Source organism: Acomys minous (assembly GCF_964271855.1).
Source record: "Acomys minous genome assembly, chromosome: 2".
Classification (NCBI taxonomy): Eukaryota; Metazoa; Chordata; class Mammalia; order Rodentia; family Muridae; genus Acomys; species Acomys minous.
The window spans coordinates 34,352,129-34,372,933 of record NC_140484.1 but is presented as its reverse complement, the minus strand read 5'-3'; the positions used below and the strand labels follow the sequence as shown (position 1 = coordinate 34,372,933).

The 20,805-nt window shown below is 48.1% G+C and overlaps 1 protein-coding gene across 5 annotated transcripts in view; it reads left to right on the top strand.

Annotated features, from left to right (window-relative positions):
• KANK1 (KN motif and ankyrin repeat domains 1) overlaps window positions 1-20,805 on the top strand; it is a 197,664-nt gene that overhangs the window by 153,840 nt on the left and 23,019 nt on the right. For all 5 annotated transcript variants that reach the window (XM_084771719.1, XM_084771721.1, XM_084771722.1 and 2 more), the window contains one exon: window positions 17,800-20,481. In XM_084771719.1, coding sequence (XP_084627845.1) covers window positions 17,800-20,481 — 2,682 coding nt within the window. The remainder of the gene's footprint in view (window positions 1-17,799; window positions 20,482-20,805) is intronic.

Sequence of the window (20,805 nt, the reverse complement as noted above, 5' to 3'; positions counted from 1 at the left end):
TTTTGCCTGTTGTCCTTGATCTGATCTTTAATAAAACATCTTATTAGCTAAATAGATGAATTTAGATGTGAAAGATGACCAAACTAATATGCAATGAATTAAATTTCTTTCATTTTGATATATATATATATTTCCTTCAATGGGTTTACAAGGTGAAAATCACTATAAGATAAAAAAGGAGGCCTTGGGGATGTAGGCGACTTGGTAGAGTGCTTGCCTAGGATGCATGTGCAAAGCCCAGCGCCGGTAGGCACAGTGCTGTGCCCGTAAACCAAGTCAGAAGTTCAAGGCCATCTTTAGGGACATAGTTCAAGGACAGCCTGAGTTTGTGAAACCTGAGGGGGACAGGAAAGATAAAAAAAAATTTAAAAAAAAAAAGGGAAAGTGATCCAAACAGGAATGAAATCGGAACAGAGAGGGCTATCAGGTGTCCTTGCCTGGGACATACGGGGGAGAGATAATTAATGTTCTGTTTCTCCGACCCATTGTTTTAATCAGGATATTTTTAGCTGATTTATTTTCTATATAGATACCAATAGCTCTGTTTCTTTAGGGACCAAAAGGCAGGGGCGGTGGGGGGGGGGGGGGCAACACTGAAAATGGATGTTGCAAAGGACACAGTCACTAGAAAAAGAAACAGGTGCTCCAGGGTCCCTTGCCTTTCAGTTCAGGCATTTGACCCTGGATGTATCTGAACTGACCTATTTCCCCTCCCCCCACAGGCCCCCCCTCCCCTTCCCAGGGAGCTTGAGTTGTTTATGGGGTGTCTTCACTCTGCTCTAATTCAAAAAGAGCTCTGCGTGGTTCCCACTCCTGGCCGCAGGATAGAATCATTTGGGGGAGCTTTGACAATGCTGATGGACCAGGCCCCAAGAGTCTGATCCCTGGTGGGTGTGGAGATCAGCATCTGACAACAGCCAAATAGGTAGCTTGTTAGTGAGTGTCCAGGGGATGAAAACTTCTGGGAGGCTCCAGACTTGATGCCAGCTCCTCGATTGCCAGAGCAAAAGTCAGTTGCTGGCACGTCTCTGTCAGGCCCAGGAGTCCTGCCTGGCTGTGAAAGGAGGACATGGGCCAAGTCCTTGGCGTGTTCACAAGCACTTTGAAAAGGAACAAATACTTTGAGTTTTGCTCCCTGGGTAGGGGGGGGGGGAGGGGAAGATCTGGAATTGAACTTTCCCTGTATACCCGAGGCCCTCAGACACAGGACTGTCGAAGATGGAGAGGGCAGCTCTCTGTGGTTTGGTTTCATAGACAGGATATAAAGGGGACATTCAGATGGGAGGAGGGGGCGGCTCTGAGGGCCATGCTGGGGAGAAGTGGGTAAGGGGATGAGGAGTGGCCTCACGGCACTGAGAGACAGGGAAAGAGTGTCTTGGTTTCTGTTGCAGTAATGAAACACCATGACTAAAAACAACTTGGAGAGAAAGGATATATGTCACTTACACTTCCCGGTAACATTCCGTCACTAAGGGAATTCAGGACACTAACTCAAGCAGGGCAGGAGCTGAGGCAGAGGCTGTGAAGGGATGCTACTTACTGGCTTGCTGACCATGGCTTGCTCAGCCTGCTTTCCTATAGAACCCAGGACCACCAGCCCAGGAGTGGCCCCACCCACAATGGACTAAGCCCTTCCCCTCAATCACTAATTTAAAAAATGTTCTACAAGCTTACCTTATGAAGGTATTTTCTCAATTGAGGTTGCCTCCTCTTAGATGACACTTGCTTAGGTAAAGTTGACATAAAAACTAGCCAGGGTGGTGGGGATTTGGGGGGTGGGGTTGTTTATTTTCAGTGCTAGGGATTCAACCCAGAGCTTGGGCATTCTAGGCAAGACCTCTAACCACTGGGCTACACTTCCAACTCCCAGAGCCAATGTTTTGGCTGGCCCTTGGAAATGAGAAGAAATTCTCCAGAGAAAAATAAGTTATGACCCTCACTCAGAGAGGAAGTAGTAAATGCAAGTCTCTAAGTATCATTACTCAAACACAACATTGACATGTAAAATCTAGCAGAGTGTTTTTACAGAATCAATTCAGATAATTTCCCTCAGTTTAACTCTTAAGAAGGCAGGTCGGTGGTGGCACATGCTTTTAATCCCAGCACTTGGGAGGCAGAAGCAGGCATATTTCTGTGTGTTTGAGGCCAGCCTGGTCTACAAAGCAAGTCCAAGACAGTCGGGGCTACGTAGGGAAACCCTGTCTTAAAAAATAAAAAAAAAAAAATAATAAAAAGAACAAGGTGTTTGGGGCAGAGAGATTAATACTTAGTTATAATAGAATGTGACCTGATTAGATTTCTTTTTCTGAAGTGCGAAGAAAAATGTCTTCACCAAAACCTGCCTGTACGTAATCTTGGCCATGCCTCAGAATGCCAGCTCCCTTCCCCAGACCCTCTTCGCCTCCATAAACGCTGCAGGATGTAGTGTGCCTGCTTGTGGAGTGCAATACACCGTCAAGGCGGCAGGGGGAGGATGCTGAGTGACATAAGCTCTGCTGTGAAATGCAGGGGTGGTCACACCTGCTTTGCAGGCTTGCTGAGGAGGTGAATGAGGTCATTCACGGAGACAGCTTCATCTCCAGGTGAATAATGGCAGAATGACAGAGGGTGGGCAGTGGGGGAAAGGTGGGAGGCATGTGGGCAGGCTGTTGTAAGAATGCCAACTAGTCTGTTTGTTCCTGCTTGTAGGGTGAGGCTGGGAGGCCTCTGTGAAATGCATAAGTAAGGAAGGGACTAAAAATAGAGGAGGGAGGTAACCGCTTGGGACAGGCATCTTGAGGTGACCACCATGGTGTCCCCATTCGCACTCAGCTCGGCTCTTCTCCCTTGATGAAGGGTAGACTGCCAGGGGACAGTCTTGCTATGCAAACGCCATCGAATGGCAGAGCTGAGGGGCCACAGTGTTTACTTGTAGTTCCAGAGCTCTGAGGCCCCTACTTGCTATAACGCCAAGCTAGTGCAACAGCAGCGGCCTGGCGTCCCTCCGCAGCAACAAGTCTCCTTCTTCTTGGGACTCACTTTTTCAGGCTTTTCCTCCCCTCGGAGCACCTGGGTGGCAGCCTCAGAGAATCCTCACCTCCCCCAGCCTTCTTGTCTCCTCTGTCTGAAGAGGGTGAAGAAAAATGGGCCTTTCATTCTGCCTGGGCGGGAACCTTTGTGACTGATGGCTTCCAGGCAAGCGGAAGTCATCTTTTCAGGTGTTCCCATTCCTAACGTCTGTCCTCCTCTGACGGAAGACTAGACTTTTATTTGCATACAATGACTGTTGTCCTGCCAGAACTCAGCTTCATAGGCTCACTCAGGTTAGTGTGCGCAGCATCAGACACATTAGCCTCCACTGCTTTATACACTAAAATCATATTCTTACTGGAACACAATGTTTACCTATAAAAATGTAGCAGGATGCTTTTATAAGATCAAGAACCAAGTGCCAGGCGCGGTGGCGCACGCCTTTAATCCTAGCACTAGGGAGGCAGAGGCAGGCAAATCACTGTGAGTTCAAGGCCAGCCTGGTCTACAGAGCGAGTCCAAGGCAGCCAGGGCTACACAGAGAAACCCTGTCTCAAAAAGAAAAAAAGAAAAAAAAAGAAAAGAAAAAGAAAAGGGAAAGAAAAGAAAAAAATCAAGAAACACTACATTCCAGTGCTTTGGTTAATTTAATTATTTCATTTTGTGTTGTGTGTTTGTGCACCCATGTATGTGAAATACCCAAAGAGGCCAGATCTCCTGGGAACTGGAGTTACAGACAGCTGTGAGCCTGTGTTGGTGCTGGGAATCCAAGCTTAAGAGTACAGCCAGTGCCCTTAACCACCGAGCCACCTCCTCGGTCCCTTACTTTAATTCTTACTAGCAGGCTTTGTGATGTTGGTACTCAACGCTGACTGAAATAAAGCAACTATAATACAGAATTTTATCATTCAAGAAGTAGAACTCAGTTTCTCTACGGAAAGCAAAACACTAAAGCGTTTAGGACAGTGGGCGCCCTTTAGAACTAGGCTGTGACGATGGACCCCAAACTCTGCTTATTAGAACTCAAGCTTCACATTTATCATGGCTCACTCTGCAGTCTGGAAATTATAGGTCAGTTTTAATTTTTATTTTTAGTCCAAAACCAGGGGGAGGAGAATGAAGAGCCTCTAAGCAACTCTTCACCTAATGGACGTGTTTTTCAGTAAAGTAACTTAGAGTCACAGGGCCTTGATGTTTCCAAATCTGCAATGATGAGCCGGCCGTGGTGGCGCACGCCTTTAATCCCAGCACTCGGGAGGCAGAGGCAGGCGATCGCTGTGAGTTGGAGGCCAGCCTGGTCTGCAGAATGAGTCCAGGATAGCCAAGGCTATCACAGAGAGACCCTGTCCCGAAAAAACCAAAACCAAAAAAAAAAGAAACAACAACAAAGATCTGCGACGATGGAATTTTGCCTCTTCATCATTTTTTTCTCTTTGAATCAGTTGGTTAATTTGGTTTTTGTTTATTTGGTTGGTTTGTTTTTAAAGGCCCAAAGGAATTCTAGGCCTTTGGTAGTAAGAAGTTTAGCTTCTCACAGAAGAAAAGTCTGTTGTTGGGAAGATGAACAAACACAAAAGCCCCTGGTCACAGCTAGCGGGAGGATGGGTGGAAAGGCAAATTGCTGGGGGGTGGAGGGAGAGCTTGGGGCAGGCATGGGGGTCTGAGATGAGCAGAGGGACTGGACAGGGCCTCTGAATTCTAAACCCTCACCTCTGCCCTCACAGCTGCCCCTAGCTTGGGTCTTACAAGGCAATTTATATTGAGAGTCCCAATCACTGGTGATCTCTGTATTTTTGTTTGGGACTAGCGTCTCTTGTCTGTGCCCTGATGGAATTCAGCAAATCTTCCACAGGCCACATCTACCCTATATACTTTGGTTGAGGCTACTGCCTGCCTGCCTTCCTTCTTTCCTTCCTTCTTCCTTCCTTCTTTCCTTCCTTCTTCCTTCCTCCACTTCTTCCTCCTCCTTCTTCCTTGCAGTGATGAACTTAAGTCATTAAAGGGGCCCAAGTTTACTCTTTTTTATTAAACAGAAGCCAAAGCATGTCCAGTGATGCCACCGCACCAAACAGGATGTACCAGCCCCGGAGTTGATCCTCAGCCTTTGAGAGTCGTGTCATCTAAGCTGTGGGTCGTGGGCAGGGTGGGAGGTGGGCTGTGGTTTTACATGTGGTGTTTTTAGCCTTCAGATTCCATGTTGCATTAAATAAGAATATCCTCAGGGAGTCTCCAGCCCAGGCTGGGCCACTATCCGACCAAATCACTCCCTTCCAGGCCAGCTGCTGCCCTGTAGCTCAGCTTATGACAAGGAACCTTTTCCCTCTGGCTAGAGAGTTGGGGAAGAGGAAAGGGTGAAGAAGCAGTGGCTGCCTTTCTCTCTTCCTAGAGGCAACGAGCTCCCTCCGTTTTGAGGACAGTGTTGCTGAGAGGGAGAGCGATGTGTTGGAAGAGTTAGGAGAGAGAGGGGGGAAGGGCCCACCTTGGCCTGTTTTTTGGTTAAGATCCGCGCTGTACAGTTTCATTCATTGGCGTTTTTGCTGTCTCACGGAGCTCAGATGCAGTGGCTGTTAGCTGGTCAGGAAATTCCAAATGGGTATAAATAAATGCTCTGCAGCAGATCCTGGGCTCTGTGCCTGGGAGTGTGTGGAGTCTCTTTAATGCTGGGGGAAGTTTGCTGAGACTTAGCTTCCTGCCTTGCTGAAAATGACAGCTTTTGTGTCCCTGGGTGGGTAAGTAGGAGTGCCCCCAAAGGGGAACCGTGACATGGGGGTGGGGTTTGGGGCCTGATGCAATACAAAGTGGAGCTCTGTGTGTTATGAAAAATATTTGCCTTTATTACAGGCTGGAAAAAATAACTCGGCACTTGCCTCTGGGTTCAGTGAAAACTTTCCCGTTAGCCTGTGGCTTTGGCACAAAGGTACCATTGTAGCACCAGTGACCATTGCACATAGATGTTTAAAGCTTGAGTTTCAGAGTTCATGGTTTACTTGATTTCCAGGATTTCCCTTGTGTTGTTGTTAATCCCTCTTTGGACATTTGTTTTCACATGTTTTTCTTTCTTTCTTTCTTTCTTTTTTTTTTTTTTTTTGTTTTGTTTTGTTTGTTGTTGTTGTTGTTGGTTTTGGTTTTGGTTTTGTTTTTCCAGACAGGGTTTCTCTGTGTAGCTTTGGCTGTCCTGGACTTGCTTTGTAGACCAGGCTGGCCTCAAACTCATAGCGATCCACCTGCCTCTGCCTCCCGAGTGCTGGGATTAAAGGCGTGTGCCACTACCGCCCAGCTATGTTTTAAAGATTTGTTTATTTTATGTGTATGAGCATTTTAACTCTGTGTGTGTGTGCATGTGCATGCCCTCACACCATGTGTGTGCCTGGTGTCCACAGAGGCCAAGAGAGGCCGTCGGATCCTCTGGAAGTAGTTTACAGGTGGTTGTGAGCTGCCGTGTCCGCGCTGAAAAATGAACCCAGGTCCCTCTGTAAGACAACCAGTGCTCCTCACCGTCAAGCCACTTCCCCGGCCCTCCCTCCTGTTTGCCCAGCGTGTATTAAATCAGGTCTGGTTTCCTATATGAGCTCTATACACGGAGGGGTTCCTGCAAGGGTCCTCCCACACATCCTCACAGGGGTGGGTGGTGTCCTCTTTATCAGCCAAGCTTGGGTACGTGTCTGCTTTCCACAGAATCGTCCTTGTCACCTGGCCTGTTTCCTATTTATGCCAACAATTCTTTTTTGTGTGTTTTTTTGGGACAGGGTTTCACTATGTAGCCCTTGCTGGCCTGGAATTCAATATCTAGACCACTAATGGCTTCAAACTCAGAGATCTGTCTGCCCCTGTCTCCAAGTACTGGGATTAAAAATGGGCTCTACCACACCAAGCTTCAATGTTTCTTATAAGTATGGGTATGTGTGTGTGTGTGTGTGTGTGTGTGTGTGTGTGTGTGTGTGTGTGTGTGTTACCTGAGGAGTGAGAAGGAAGCATAGGATTTCCTAGAACTGGAGTTTCATATGGGTGCTGGGAATCGGACCTGGATCCTCTACAATTCAGTCTCTGTCAGTCTGAGAGAGTTACGATTCCTTTCTTTGTGACTTTTGAGCATTTTCAAGAGAGTCCTTCTGCACTGTAGACTGTCCTTTAGTGGGATCCACAGATGTTTCTAGACTAGGACCGTCCCTACTTGGCAAAAGTGATTCTTCATTCATCTCAGTGAATTTCACAGGGGCATGCAGCCAGCTTCGATCACTGCTGGCTCCCTCACTGTAGCACCATCATTTTCCCTTCCTGACTGACAATCTGTTTTGTTGTGAGGTTTTCTGAGACCACAGCAGTATCCACATCTTTCGTAGGAAATATTCCATCCACCAGCCTTAGCATTCATCCCTGTCTCCGTCAGCCACTGCCATGATGGTTGCTATATGGTAATTTTCTCTTCCCCATAATCCTTGCCACAGCCATTAGCTGGCACTCTACTCTAGCATTATGGACTCACAGATACTTATCAGTTGGTTATTATCATTAATTATGTTATTTTGATGCTCAGAGTGGCCAATGGGATTCCAGAAGAGTTTCTGAGCCAAGTAGACCATGGACACTGGTTTGAAATAGCTAATGTGTTGGAATTTGAGAGCAGTAACTGACAGGCCGTGGGGCTAGCTGTGAGTTCTAGATGCCTTCCCTCATGCAGTGAGTGGCATGCAAAGAAATATCTAGGCAGCATTCCAGACAAAAGGCAAGCCAACCCCAAACCCAGCTTGTGAGACCATGTGGTATGTAAATGGATTTTGGGGGGGGGGTTGTTATGTAAGTTTCCCTAGACCTCCATTTATTGAGTTTCTCCCCTACTACCCTCCCACTACCCATCCCCCCAGGCAGCTAGTCAGGTGTGGGTGGAGAAATTAAAGTCAAGGAAGGGTTAAAAGTACAGCAACTTGGGCTGGCTGCCAGGTCAGTCTGTGGCTGACACTTTGAATCCCTGCCATTCCCCTCCCAGAACCTCAAAAGTATGGACAAGTCTGCATTCCTCCTCTCCAAGTCAGAGTTCCCTAAATGTCCCCTGCCTGCTTCCTGACATCACTCATGCCACCTCTGTCCTTCACAGATTAGATTTATTGTTGTTTAATGACCTCCAGAAGAGGAAGCCCCTCCCCCACCATTTTTCTCCCCCAGTGAGTCATTGGCCTAAAGACAAATATTTTCCTTTTTAGTAGCAGAATGGAGCAGCAGATAGCGCTTGCCCCGGCCTTGGTCCTGGGATCTGTCCTCCAGCTCAGCCCACGAGGGGTGGGGATGGAGGCTGACATTTCTCAGGCCGGCTCACTCCCCTCCTAAATGTAGAGGGATGTGGAGGTGGAAAGATGGCCACCAAGGCATGAGTCAGCCTGCCCAAATGTAGAGTGTGCAGGTTCAGGTAGTTTAATGCTGTGCCTTCCTGACTATCTTGTTAAGCAGACAGTACTTGTGAGGCTGAGGACAAAATGTGTACAGGCAATCCTTGGAAGCCTACCAGAAGAGGAAGAAGGGGATTTGAATATGTAATCTTGGACTAACCAGAGAAATCTTATTAAGATATAAATGGACCTTTTCACTCCCTCGTTTAAAACACCCAGTAGTTTCAAGATACATACACTTCAGGATCTAAAACCGGTCTTGACCTGTTTCCCTCCTCTACTAACATGTTTCTTATCCCCTGCCCAGCAGACCTCTCAAGTGCAGCCCCCAAAGATCACTCCTTAGCCCTGCCCATGTGGGGCCCCCTGTTTCCCCTCCGTGGCATTTTCTAGGCTAATCTGTACAAGCACGTGTCTGTCTCCTGTAGTTTGTTAAGTTCCCCCTGGGCAGGCTCGCTCCATGGCTGTTCTGTACGGCAGTGAGCAGCTTGCCTCATGTTGGCTCCTTTATAAATATTTACTAAGTGAAAAACTAAAACTCTCTTCATCCTAAAGTGAGGACTCCCTTAGGGAGTGCAGGAGCATTCCTAGCGGGAGAGTATCAGGGTGTGGAGTCACTATAGAGAGGAAGGCTTGTGGAAGGGTTATGGGCAGATGCTCCCTGGCATAGCTTACACACATGGAGATGAAATCTAAAGTTGTTGGTGTGTGTGTGTTTGTGTGTGTGTGTGTGTGTGTGTGTGTGTGTGTGTGTGTGTGTGTGTGTGTGTGTTTGGGGGTTTTGTTGTTGTTATTGTTTGGTTGTTTGAGGCAGAGTTTTTCTGTGTTGCCTTGGCTGTTTTGGAGCTCTGTAGACCAGGCTGGCCTCAAATGTGTAGAGATCCGCCTGCCTCCGCCTCCCAAGTGCTGGAATGAAAGCTGCGCGCCACGATGCCCAGCGAAATCTAAAGATTTAAAGAAAGAAGCACCATGCTCTCTGGCAGCCACATACACAAAGCAGACTGTAAAGGTCCTGTTTGTGTCAGTGGGTCTGGTACTTAAAGCTGTTGAAATACCCTTTCATTTTCTTGTTTTATTCACATGAAGTATTTGGAGAGCTATTTAGAGCAGCTGTAGGAAGGCACCGGCGAGATTAAGATAGGCAGTAAACACTCCATGGGGAAAACGTCCATCGGTCTTCAGACAGAGCTCAGCATTCTTTCTGCATAGCTGAGTAAATGAATGAGTTTTAGCTGGGAGAGAAAGCCAGGTTTGAAAGCAACTAATCTGTCCTGCCAATGGGCAGGTGAGGCAGATCTGGACTTTGTGGCCAGCCTGGGATGCGACATATCAAGCCTGTCTCAAGAAGCAAAGTGAGTAAGTCTATAAACCGAAGTAACTGTTGGATAAATGCAAGAAAATGCCTTAGCTGCCACCCATTCTTTGACGGTAGAATGCAGAATACTCCTGCATCTCTCTGGTGGTTTTCTATACAATAAGCAGTGTTTCTCCTATAGATTTGGTAATGGGGGAAGGTGCTTGGATAAGAAAGCTTAGTGCTCAGTGTCTGCAGGAGTGCTTCCTGCTAGACCTGTTCTGAAGGGCAGCGTCCAGTGCGACTTCCTGCTTTCGCTGTACCACTGTCCCTTCCAGGAAGAGTTGTCTTGCTAACTCAGGCACGTGCTGAAGAATTCACTTTCATGAGCCTAGCTTCCCTCCCATTCTTCCTTATGGCTTTCTTTTCTGCCTCCAGGCCTTAGCTGCTGCACGTCCTCAGTGATGCTTCTGACAGAGGCAGACTGCACGTGGCCACTTGGCTATGTGGGGATCTGTGGGAATGCCATGCTTGTAGGGCACTGACAGCTCTTGGGCCAGGTCTCTGTGCTTCCTTTGAGAGGAGACAGTTCAGTGCATTGGTGGGAATTAACTCTTTGGCTCCAGCAGTCAGTGAGAACGTCTGATGCATAGAAACACCTTAACCGTGTGTGAGGTTGTGGCACACGGATGTAATTATTCTTCATGACGCCCTCAAGTAATTGGGCTTAGAGTGTGCAGCAGTACAAAGAAGTCATTGTGTCCTGACTAATAGAGTAATAATATCAGAGCCTTGAACATTTAAAAGGCCAAGGCATATTAGTTTGGAAATGTCTAGAGCTTTTTGCTCACAATAAAAAAAAAAAGAGCTCATTATGGTAGACATCTAGAAAAGTAATGAGTGTGTCTTACTCAAAAGTGGCATTTTCTCAGAAAGAGAAATATTGCATGTTTTCTATCATATACCGAATCTAATTTGTTTTTGTTTTTTGAGACAGGGTTTCTCTGTGTAGCCTTGGTTGGTCTAGATTCTCTTTGTAGACCAGGCTGGCCTCGTACTCACAGAGATCTGCCTACCTCTGCCTCCCAAGTGCTGGGATTAAAGGAGTGCGCCACCACACCCCACCCCAGAATCTAAATTTTTTTAAAAAAAGAACTCTTAAGTCTTAGGTATACAGAGCAAGTTCCATGCCCTAGAGCTATGACTCCATCTTTAAAAAGATCAACCTGTCTGTCCCTGGCATATAGCGTTATGGTCCTTTGATAAACAGAGACCTAAAAGGCAGCATCCCGGATGATGGTGTAGGTGGCTTGCTCTGCTGGGCCATCTTCAGCAAGGCTTTCTCAACTTTGGTGCTACTGACTGATATCTGGGGCCCCAAGGCTGTCTTGGGAGAGGGAGCGGACCAGGCATTTAGCACCATCTCTGGACACTACTGACTAAGCCATTCGCCAGTAGTAACACTTTTCACTGCCTCATGACGTTGCCAAATGTAGCCACAGAGAACAGAATGGGTTGGGAGGCACTGGTGGCAGGTCAATAGTCCTAGGCTAGCTAACTGCCATCTAAGCTCCTCCTTGGTAAGTGGCGTCATTTTTAGGTCTTCCCAAATCAAATATTATTTTGACAGGAAAATTGAGTTTATTTAAAAAGCTAAAACTGAATAAATAACACATTGTGACCCTAGATGACATGACTTTTAACGTACTTATAATCTCAAATTCACTGGTGGATGGAGAGGAGCCACATGAAAGTGCTACCCTGTTCTTGAGGCCACAGTTGGGCCTTTTTCATGGGGTTTGGTATTTACAGGAGAGATACACCCAACGGATAGCCTTGTCGTCAGTGTGCTGATTATGATTTCCCTCTGTTACGGCAGCCTGTCCCGGACTTGGGGGGTTTTCTCTAATTGAGGCTGTCACAATTATTTTGTCGTTACCCTTACTTGCAGACTGGACCGACTGGGTAGAAAAGACTCTATGGCCTTTGATTTTTCAGGTGTGAGGCCAGCTCAGAAAAGATGCTGTCCCAAGGCACTGTGCAGCCCACGGTTAGCAAGCCATAGAGTTACCCAGGTATGCTGCCGCAAAGGCTGCTGGGAACGCTTCACTCCTGCCCTGCATCTTGTTCTCTTTTCCCTGTGTGCCCCATCGGCCCTAGGCTGTGAACCACATGAGAGCAGAGACCTTATCTCTTTCATTTACATTGCAGCTCCAGCTCCCACAACAAAAAGTGATGAGGTATCGATGAATGGATGATAGCTTTTAATAAGCCATTAGTCTCAATATCGATTATAAGTTGAACATAAGAATGCCTGTCCTCTTTGTTCCAAATTCCCCAATGGCTATTAAGACCTATTAATTGCTGCCCCCATGTAATAGCGCACACCCTTAAACCCAGCACTTGGGAGGCAAAGGCAGGCAGATCTCTAGGAGTTCAAGGGCAGCCTGGCTTATGCAGTCAATTCCAGGTCAGCCAGAAAGATACATGATAAAGACTCAGGAAGGAAGGAAGGAAGGAAGGAAGGAAGGAAGGAAGGAAGGAAGGAAGGAAGCCCCTAAACCATTTTAACTAGTTCTCTGAATTTAATCTCACTTTGCATAGCTCATCTAGTCCCTATATAGATTAGATGTCAAAGACACATTTGCTGGTGCCTTTTAGCCCTTATCCCCTAGCTGGTGGTTGAAAACAACAGGATAGATTGCCCTGTTCTTGGTCCCAGAACTATGACCTTTTCTACCTACACCCATCCTCTGTCTCACCTGCCTTTAAGCTGCTCCCACAGACACCATCCTGCCACCCCACCCCACCCCACCCCACCCCACCCCGTGTTCTTACCATCACTTAACTTGGTCTTCAAAACTCAGTTTTTCCGCATCCCATTGTGTCTTGGCAAACTTGTTCACGTCTCATCGACCGGCTTGTTGATAGCATACCTTTGGAACTAACCTCAACCCATGCTGTGTTGGCATTCATTTTCCCAACCAGCCCACACCTCTCTTTATTTCCTATGAATTTTTCCTCCTACTCTTTCAACAGAATAGGATCCTTCTTCTGCATCCAATACATTGTCAATAAAAGTTCTATAATGAGGACAGAGGGGTGCTGGGGGTAGTCTGACTCCGGCACCAGCATTCCCAAACATTCAGAGAATTCTCGTAAACACCTGGGCAGCTATCCAGTTCCAGAAGGGTTGGAAGCTGTTACTTTCAGAATTCCACACAGCCAGGGGGCTGGGGGAGGGGGGTTCTGGCTGTGTGAAAGCAGACATATTTCTGTTCGTGCTTGAATTTACCGATTTTCATAATGAAGGCTTGATTATTGTAATATTTCCTCGGTTTAGTTATTTAGCACTTTCCTTTTTTTTCCCCCCCAGATGTATCCCCCAATTTAGGGGTAGGGGTTAGAAAAGGATGATGGGTAGAAACTATGCATCTCTCAGAGTTCAGGATCATTCTAAGTAAAGTTTGTTTCTCTCATATGAAAGTGCAGAGAAGAGTTTCAATACTAGCTTTGACCCGCAGAACCACTTGATCCAGATTCCTTCTAGCACTTAGTTCCTCTGTTTGTCACATGTAAACTCAAGGTCCGTGATCCTAACATCACATGTACATTGGAGGCAAGAATGAAGAAAAGAATTCAAAGATTATTCCTGAGCGTCGGGTGTTGGGGTACACGCCTGTAATCCCAGCACTTGGGAGGCAGAGGCAAGTGGATCTCTGTAAGGTCAAGGCCAGCCTGGTCTACAAAGCGAGTCTAGGATAGCCAGACCTACACAGAAAAACCCTGTCTCAGAAAACAGAAGCAAACAAACAAAAAAGATTCTTCCTGGGTCTCTTGAGGGAGGTCCAGGTTGGGGTAGCGGTGAAGGTAAGGGCTGTTTCCTGAACAACTGTCTACTTATGGCCACTCTAATAGTAAAAGGAGATTGGAGAAACACTGGCCTTATATTTATGCACGTGAAAATAAGTTGCTCTGTGGTAGAAGAGGAATATTAACTGTCTTCCCTTACCACACTCACACCACACCCACTTGAGCATGCTTAGATTTTTACTGTAATACATTACTGGAGGAATGGTGACTTAAAAAAAAAAAAGTACCCATGTAAGCCGGGCGTGGTGGCACACGCCTTTAATCCTAGCACTTAGGGAGGTAAAGGCAGGCGGATCGCTGTGAGTTCGAGGCCAGCCTGGTCTACAAAGCGAGTCCAGGACAGCCAAGCCTAACACAGAGAGACTCTGTCTCAAACAAACAAACAAACAAAAAACAAAACAAAAAACAAAAAAATACCCATGTGTCATAAAAATTTATAAAGCACAAAATATATATTACCCCATCTACTTGGTTTATACATGTACATCTTGTTAACTGATGTGTCAGAGAGGAAATTTTTAAAAAATTCAATCTATTGCTCTGAGAATGTTTATAGTATGAAAAAAAAAGTAAGACATACTTGTACAGAAAACTGAGAAATAAGTATGGGCCCCATAAATGCCATAGGTGTGTTTGCAGGTACACTGGATACACTGGAAATGAGGAGATTAAAAAAAAAAAATAGTGGGATTGGGTCCTGGGTGTGGTGGCTACAACTCTTTTCCAAACACTTGGGAAGGTAGAGGCAGGTGGATCTCTGAGTTGGAGGCTAGCCTGGTCTACATAGCTAGTTCCAAGTTAGCTGAGGACTATGTAATGAGACTATTTTTTACAAATGAATAAATAAGTTAATTAAATAAAAATATTTCAGCCAGACTGGCTATTTCAATGTAATAATAGAGTACTTGGCACCCGAGATAATTGTACAAATGGCACTGGGAGAGTATTCACTCGTTTTGGGGGAGGGGAAGAGCATTTGTCTATCTGGTTTTTTGTTTTGTATTGTTTTGTTTTGTTGTTGTTGATAGAGAAAAAAAAATATAGGCTCCAGAGTTCTCTTCAATCTCCGGGATCCAGTGCTTGGGAAAGAATTCTGCCGCAGTTAAATTCTAACTGTCCCTGATTTCCTGGGGGAGAAGTCCAAACTGTCACTTGGGGATAATTCAGAATGACCCCGACCTTTGGTTATCTCTACTAGCTGAGCTTGGGAAGTAGCTAAATATAGGACAGTTAAGTTTTGCTGAAAAGTGTGCTCTGTTGGGGGGGGGGGCAGAGGGGGAGGGGAGGGGGTTTGAAACCTGACACTGAATCCACTCACTTTTCCTACTGAGGTTGGAACATCTTTTAAGAAGTCATGCCAGCCATCTGCCACCGCCTCAGACATGATTGACTTTTTAAACTTTGTAGAGTCCCTCTGTGATATTCTTGCAAGCACGCCCTGCTTCGTTTGCATTGGATAAAGGGACTGTTTCATTAATTTTCTTTAAGATTCATGGCAAGGGCTCAGCTGTTGCAGGAAAACTGTTGGTTACCGGTCACCTGTCAGGATCTAGGCTGAGAAGTGCCCTTCAGTGCTGGGGAACAGTGGCCAATTGTGGCCCTGCCCTTCCTCAGGTGACCCGGGCTGAGTTTGCTGGGCCTGCCTCCAGAACACAGACTCTTTGATGAAGTGTCTGGCCCCGGGGGCAGGCTGAGCCCTCAGTGGAGAGGCTCACATTGCCGCCTTTATTTAGACTTCAGGCAGAGCTGTCCGGAGAAGCACAGGTTTTCCGAAGAAGAAGGCAGCTTCCTGTTTTCATTAAGACTACAGGGGGATGTCGGACGGCTGAGTGTGCCTTGCAGCGGGACACGGGGCGCCCTCATTGGTCCAGGCTGGGCCTATGGTGTCCCTGCGGGCCTGGGAGGTGTGCGCTCATGTTGACAGGCTTTCCCTTAAGTGGAGTGGAGCTGAGCGGAATCCGGGCCTGGGGTGCGGCGGCTGGAGGCTGTCCTGCTCTGGGCCTGCGGTAGGTGCGCTGGGGAGGGGCGGGCTTTTGGGCTGTGGTGAGCCGAGGGAAGCTAGTGCTTAGGAGGTTAGGGCGACCTGCGGATGGCCCTGGCGACTTCCCTGCTGGACCCTGAGACTCCCTCCCCAACCTCCTCTACCCCAGCACTGTGATACCAGGTAAGTATTCTTCGTCGTCGTCCCCCCCCCGCCCCCACCGGACACCCTGAGCTGGTGGGATCTGCCCTTTTCTCCTTTCTTCCTTTGGAATTTCAGTTCTGGAAACAGGTCTGGCTGCATATTTTGAGCTAGCGCACTGTCCCGCAGAGTTGGAGGGAGAGAGGAAGACACATTCTGTTAGCATGAGCTCAAATTTCCAGGCACTGGCGCTCTGGGTCAGCTCCTGCTGGGACGCTTCTTTTAAAGAGAATTCCTTACTACCGTTTACCCTAAGCAGTTTTAATACCGTTTGCTGTGGTGGCTGCGGGCTGAAGGGGTTGTGTGTGGGTACGGGATGGTTGAACTCAGGCACTCACCCCACAAGCTAGCCAAGTACTTTGGAAATTGAGGCCCAAAGAACATGGGCCCATTTTTATTCCTCTTTGGCAATCTTTTTAAGCTTCCCAGAGTTTCAAAAGAAAGGAAACTGTGGAGGCAAAGGGGGGGGGGGTCATACAAAGCATTCGGTATCAGCTATAATATGGAGCAGCGGTCAGGGCTAAGAGGGCAGGCAGCAGGCTAAATGTGTGCTTCACATCCTTGGGCAGGACAGTAGCCGAGGCAGAGGGATAGCCAGGACTTGGGCAGAGGGGACAGCCGGCTCTCACTTTCTCTCCTAGCTTTTTGTCTTTTCCATCATTCTGAAAATACAAACGGTCTCAGTATGGCTATAGGAAAACATATGACCTAAGCCTACAGTTTAAACAAACAAAACGACCTTGCGTGGTTTTTTTTTTCAAATTTGAAATGCATAGCTCAGAAGGGCATCGAGTCCTGTGCTTTGAATGGTCCCAGTGTTTCCTTTTTTTAAATGTTTGGTTTAGCCCAAAGTAGCGTTTACTGAATACCACATGATCCCGAAGTTGGAGTCTGGTTTGCTCTTACTTTCATTCAGACCTGTTTGGCTTGCCTATAACTACACAGCCGGGCATTTGTGAGTTAATGAATGTTGTGTCAAAAGCAAAACGGGGCAGAGTGAAGAAAACTTTGCTCCAGTTGGGAGACGGTTTTAAGTAGGGAGAGAGGCTATGTTCTCTGACCATGTTCTTGCCTCCAGGCTGTCAGAGAATTCACTCCTGTCCTGTGTCTCCCCAGCTTGGAAGCAAGAAAAGGGGGTCAGGGCAAAATGGAGTCCTGTGGAGATAGTCAGACACTGGATGGCTCTTGGCCACTGGGGGGAAAGACTACCAACCCCGCAGAAAAATGAACGAACGGACACACACACACACACACACACTGACATGCTGGCTCCGTGCATCTGCTGTGACCTACTCTTAGTCTGCTGACTTAGTGTGTTTTGTGACTAAGCAGACACTGCATAAGATAAGAATCTTAATAACTGCTCTCTTTTCCTTCAAAGAACTATGGAAGACAAGTGAAATCTACACAGCCATGCTGTCAGGCTGTTAGTACCAATATTATTATATTTGCATCGCTCTCAAGACCATTGTTTCATAATGTTATGAGTAGAATACTTAAATTGCCTTTTTTGTTTTTGTTTTTTGAGACAGGGTTTCCCTATGTAGCCTTGGCTATCCTGGACTTACATTGTAGACCAGGCTAGCCTCAAACTCACATCGATCCTCCTGCCTCTGCCTCCAAGTGCTAGGACTAAAGGCGTGCGCCACCATGCCTGGCTTAAATTGTCCTTCTGGGGGAGGGGGGGTTAGTAGTGTAGTTTGCTCTACTACTGAGCTACATCCACAGCCATCTTTACTTTTCATGTTGAAATAAGAATCTCTCTCTCTATTGCCCAGATTGGCCTTGAACTTAGACTCCTCCTGCCTCAGTCTCCCCAGTATGTAGGACTTCAGATTTGTGCCATTGTAAGGGGCAGTGTCTCTCCATTTTTCATTCAGAGAGCTGACTTTCAGAAAGTAGGACTGACAGCTTTTAAATCAGACCAGCTTGTGCTACACTCACGGATAATTGTTCTTACGTAGTACATGTATGAACATGTAATCTGAATATGTAATGCATGTGTCGTCACATTTTCTTCTCTCTCTCTCTCTCTCTCTCTCTCTCTCTCTCTCTCTCAGAAAAAGCAGATGAAGTTCTGAACGGAGACCACAGCAAGGAGCAGAAAGACCCGTATTTTGTGGAGACCCCTTACGGTTTTCAGCTAGACTTAGATTTCGTCAAATACGTGGATGACATACAGAAGGGAAACACCATCAAGAAACTGAACATCCAGAAGAGGAGAAAGCCATCTGCACCATGTCCAGAAGTCAGGGCCACACCTGGTCACCAAGGTGCGTGGACTTCCACTGAGTCCCTGTCATCCTCCACCAGTGATGACAGCAAGCCGTGTCCCAGCTTCCTCCTAGCCAGGAGCCACGTTACATCAACCCCAATCCCACGGCCGCCTGCCCCGCTAGAGACCTCGCCGCCCACTTTTGCCATCCCAGAAAGTCGACAGCTGCTGCCTCCTCCCTCCCCACAACCCCCAAAGCACAACCTTCATGTCACCAAGACGTTGATGGAGACCCGGAGGAGACTTGAACAGGAGAGGGTCACCATGCAGATGGCACCGGGTGAGTTCAGAAGGCCCAGGCTGGCCAGTTTTGGAGGCATGGGCTCGACGAGCTCCCTCCCATCCTTTATGGGTTCTGGCAGCCACAACCCTGCCATGCATCAGCTTCAGAACGGATACCAAGGCAACGGGGATTATAGCAGCTATGTCCCAGCGGCCCCCACCACTTCCTCCATGGGGAGCTCCATCCGGCACAGCCCATTGAGTTCAGGGATCTCCACCCCAGTGACCAACGTGAGCCCCATGCACCTGCAGCACATCCGAGAACAGATGGCCGTCGCCTTAAAACGCCTGAAGGAACTTGAGGAGCAGGTGAGAACCATCCCCGTGCTGCAGGTTAAGATCTCTGTCTTGCAAGAAGAGAAACGGCAGTTGGCCTCGCAGCTGAAAAACCAGAGGTCTGCGTCCCAGAACGACGTCTGCGGTGTGCGGAAGCGGTCCTACAGCGCGGGCAACGCCTCTCAGCTGGAACTGCTTTCCCGAGCCCGGAGAGGTGGCGGGGAATTATACATCGACTATGAGGAGGAGGAGATGGAGAGTGTGGAACAGAGCACGCAGAGGATCAAGGAGTTCCGGCAGCTCACAGCTGACATGCAGGCGCTGGAGCAAAAGATTCAAGAGAGCAGCTGCGAGGCTGCTTCAGAGCTCAGGGAGAACGGACAGTGCCCGTCTCGGGAGCGCAAGTCCGTGGCTGTGGGCAGCGATGAGAACATGAGCAACATTGTCGTATACCACAGAGACTTCAGGTCCTGCAAGGATACGGCTGTGGGGACAGTCACCGAGACAAGGAATTTTGGCATCAGTGTGACAGAAGCCATGCTCGGGGTTATCACGGAAGCTGACAAAGAGATTGAGCTACAGCAGCAAACCATCGAGGCCTTAAAGGACAAGATTTACCGCTTGGAAGTACAGCTTAAAGAAACCACCCATGATCGAGAGATGACCAAGCTAAAGCAAGAACTACAGGCTGCCGGATCCAGGAAGAAAGTTGACAAGGCCACAATGGCCCAGCCGCTTGTCTTCAGCAAGTCGGTGGAGGCCCTGGTGCCAACCAGAGACCAAGTGGTTGGCAGTCATGTGGACACAACGGACTCGTGTGTTGGGACCTCTGTGCCAACGAGTAGCGTAGGCGTCTCCTGCCATCCTGACCTCACGAATCAAGTCGTGGGGCCCGAGCTGCCTATGAATTGGTGGGTCGTGAAGGAGAGGGTGGGAATGCATGACCGATGCGTAGGGAGGTCTGTCGAGACTTGTGACCGGTGTGTGGGTGTGGAAGTCAGCGTCTGTGAAACAGGCAGCAACACAGAGGCTTCTGGGAGCGACCTGACACTCCTGAAGACAAACCTGAACCTCAAAGACGTGCGGTCCATTGGCTGTGGCGACTGCTCTGTCGATGTGATCGTCTCCTTTCCCAAGGAGTGCGCCTCTCGAAGCATGAACACCGAGGCTGTAGGCCGAGAGGAAGCTGCTGTCATGGCGGTGCCTCATACCACACACCAGCACACCAGCACAAATCTGGAGCAGGTGGACCAGGCCACTAACACGGAGGTGGCCACCCTGGTGGAGTCCTGCACCAACACTTTCCTCAGCACTCTGGAGAAGCAGACCAGCACCCAGACTGTGGAGATGCGAACGGTGGCCATAGGAGAAGGCCGTGTCAAAGACATCAACCCTTCCACTAAGACTCGGTCTGTTGGTGTTGGGACTGTGCTGTCTGGCGGTTCTGAGTTTGACAAGCCATCTGCTGTGAAGACCAAAGAGTCGGGTGTGGGGCAGATAAATATTCACGACAGCTATCTAGTCGGTCTCAAAATGAGGACCATAGCGTGTGGGCCTCCACAGTTGGCTGTGGGGCTGATGGGCAGCCGGAGGAGCGTGGGTGTTGGAAGCGAGCCTGTAGGTGATCTCCTGGAGGATGCTCCTCAGCCTCGGGTTGCATCTGGAATGATGACTGGCCTGGATCACTACATTGAGCGTGTGCAGAAGCTGCTGGCAGAGCAACAGACGTTGCTGGCCGAGAACTACAGTGAGCTGGCAGAGGCTTTTGGGGAGCCTCATTCACAGATCGGCTCCCTCAATTCACAGCTCATCAGCACCCTGTCGTCCATCAATTCAGTCATGAAGTCTGCAAGCACTGAAGAGCTCAGGAACCCGGAGTTCCAGAAAACCAGTCTGGGTACAATCACAGGTAGGTGGGGCCTGAGAATGAGGGCGTGGGGAGACTTAGAAGGAATAGAGGTTTGTGTAGCTCAGGGCTCTGAAGACCAGGAAGGCCAAAGCGCGTGGCACCAACTTTTTCAGCAAGGGCTGTTTTGCTCTATCATAGCAAAGACTTTGGTGAGATGGAGCGAGAATGGACCCATTTCTAGAATAGTGACATCAGTCCATTCAGAGGGAGAGAGTTTGCACCTCATGTTGTTGGGAACACATTCAGGCCTTAAGGAGAATGTCTTTCTAAGAAGTAAGGCTTCCACTCCCCCCACCCCCCTCCCCCCTTAGCTGCTGGAACCAT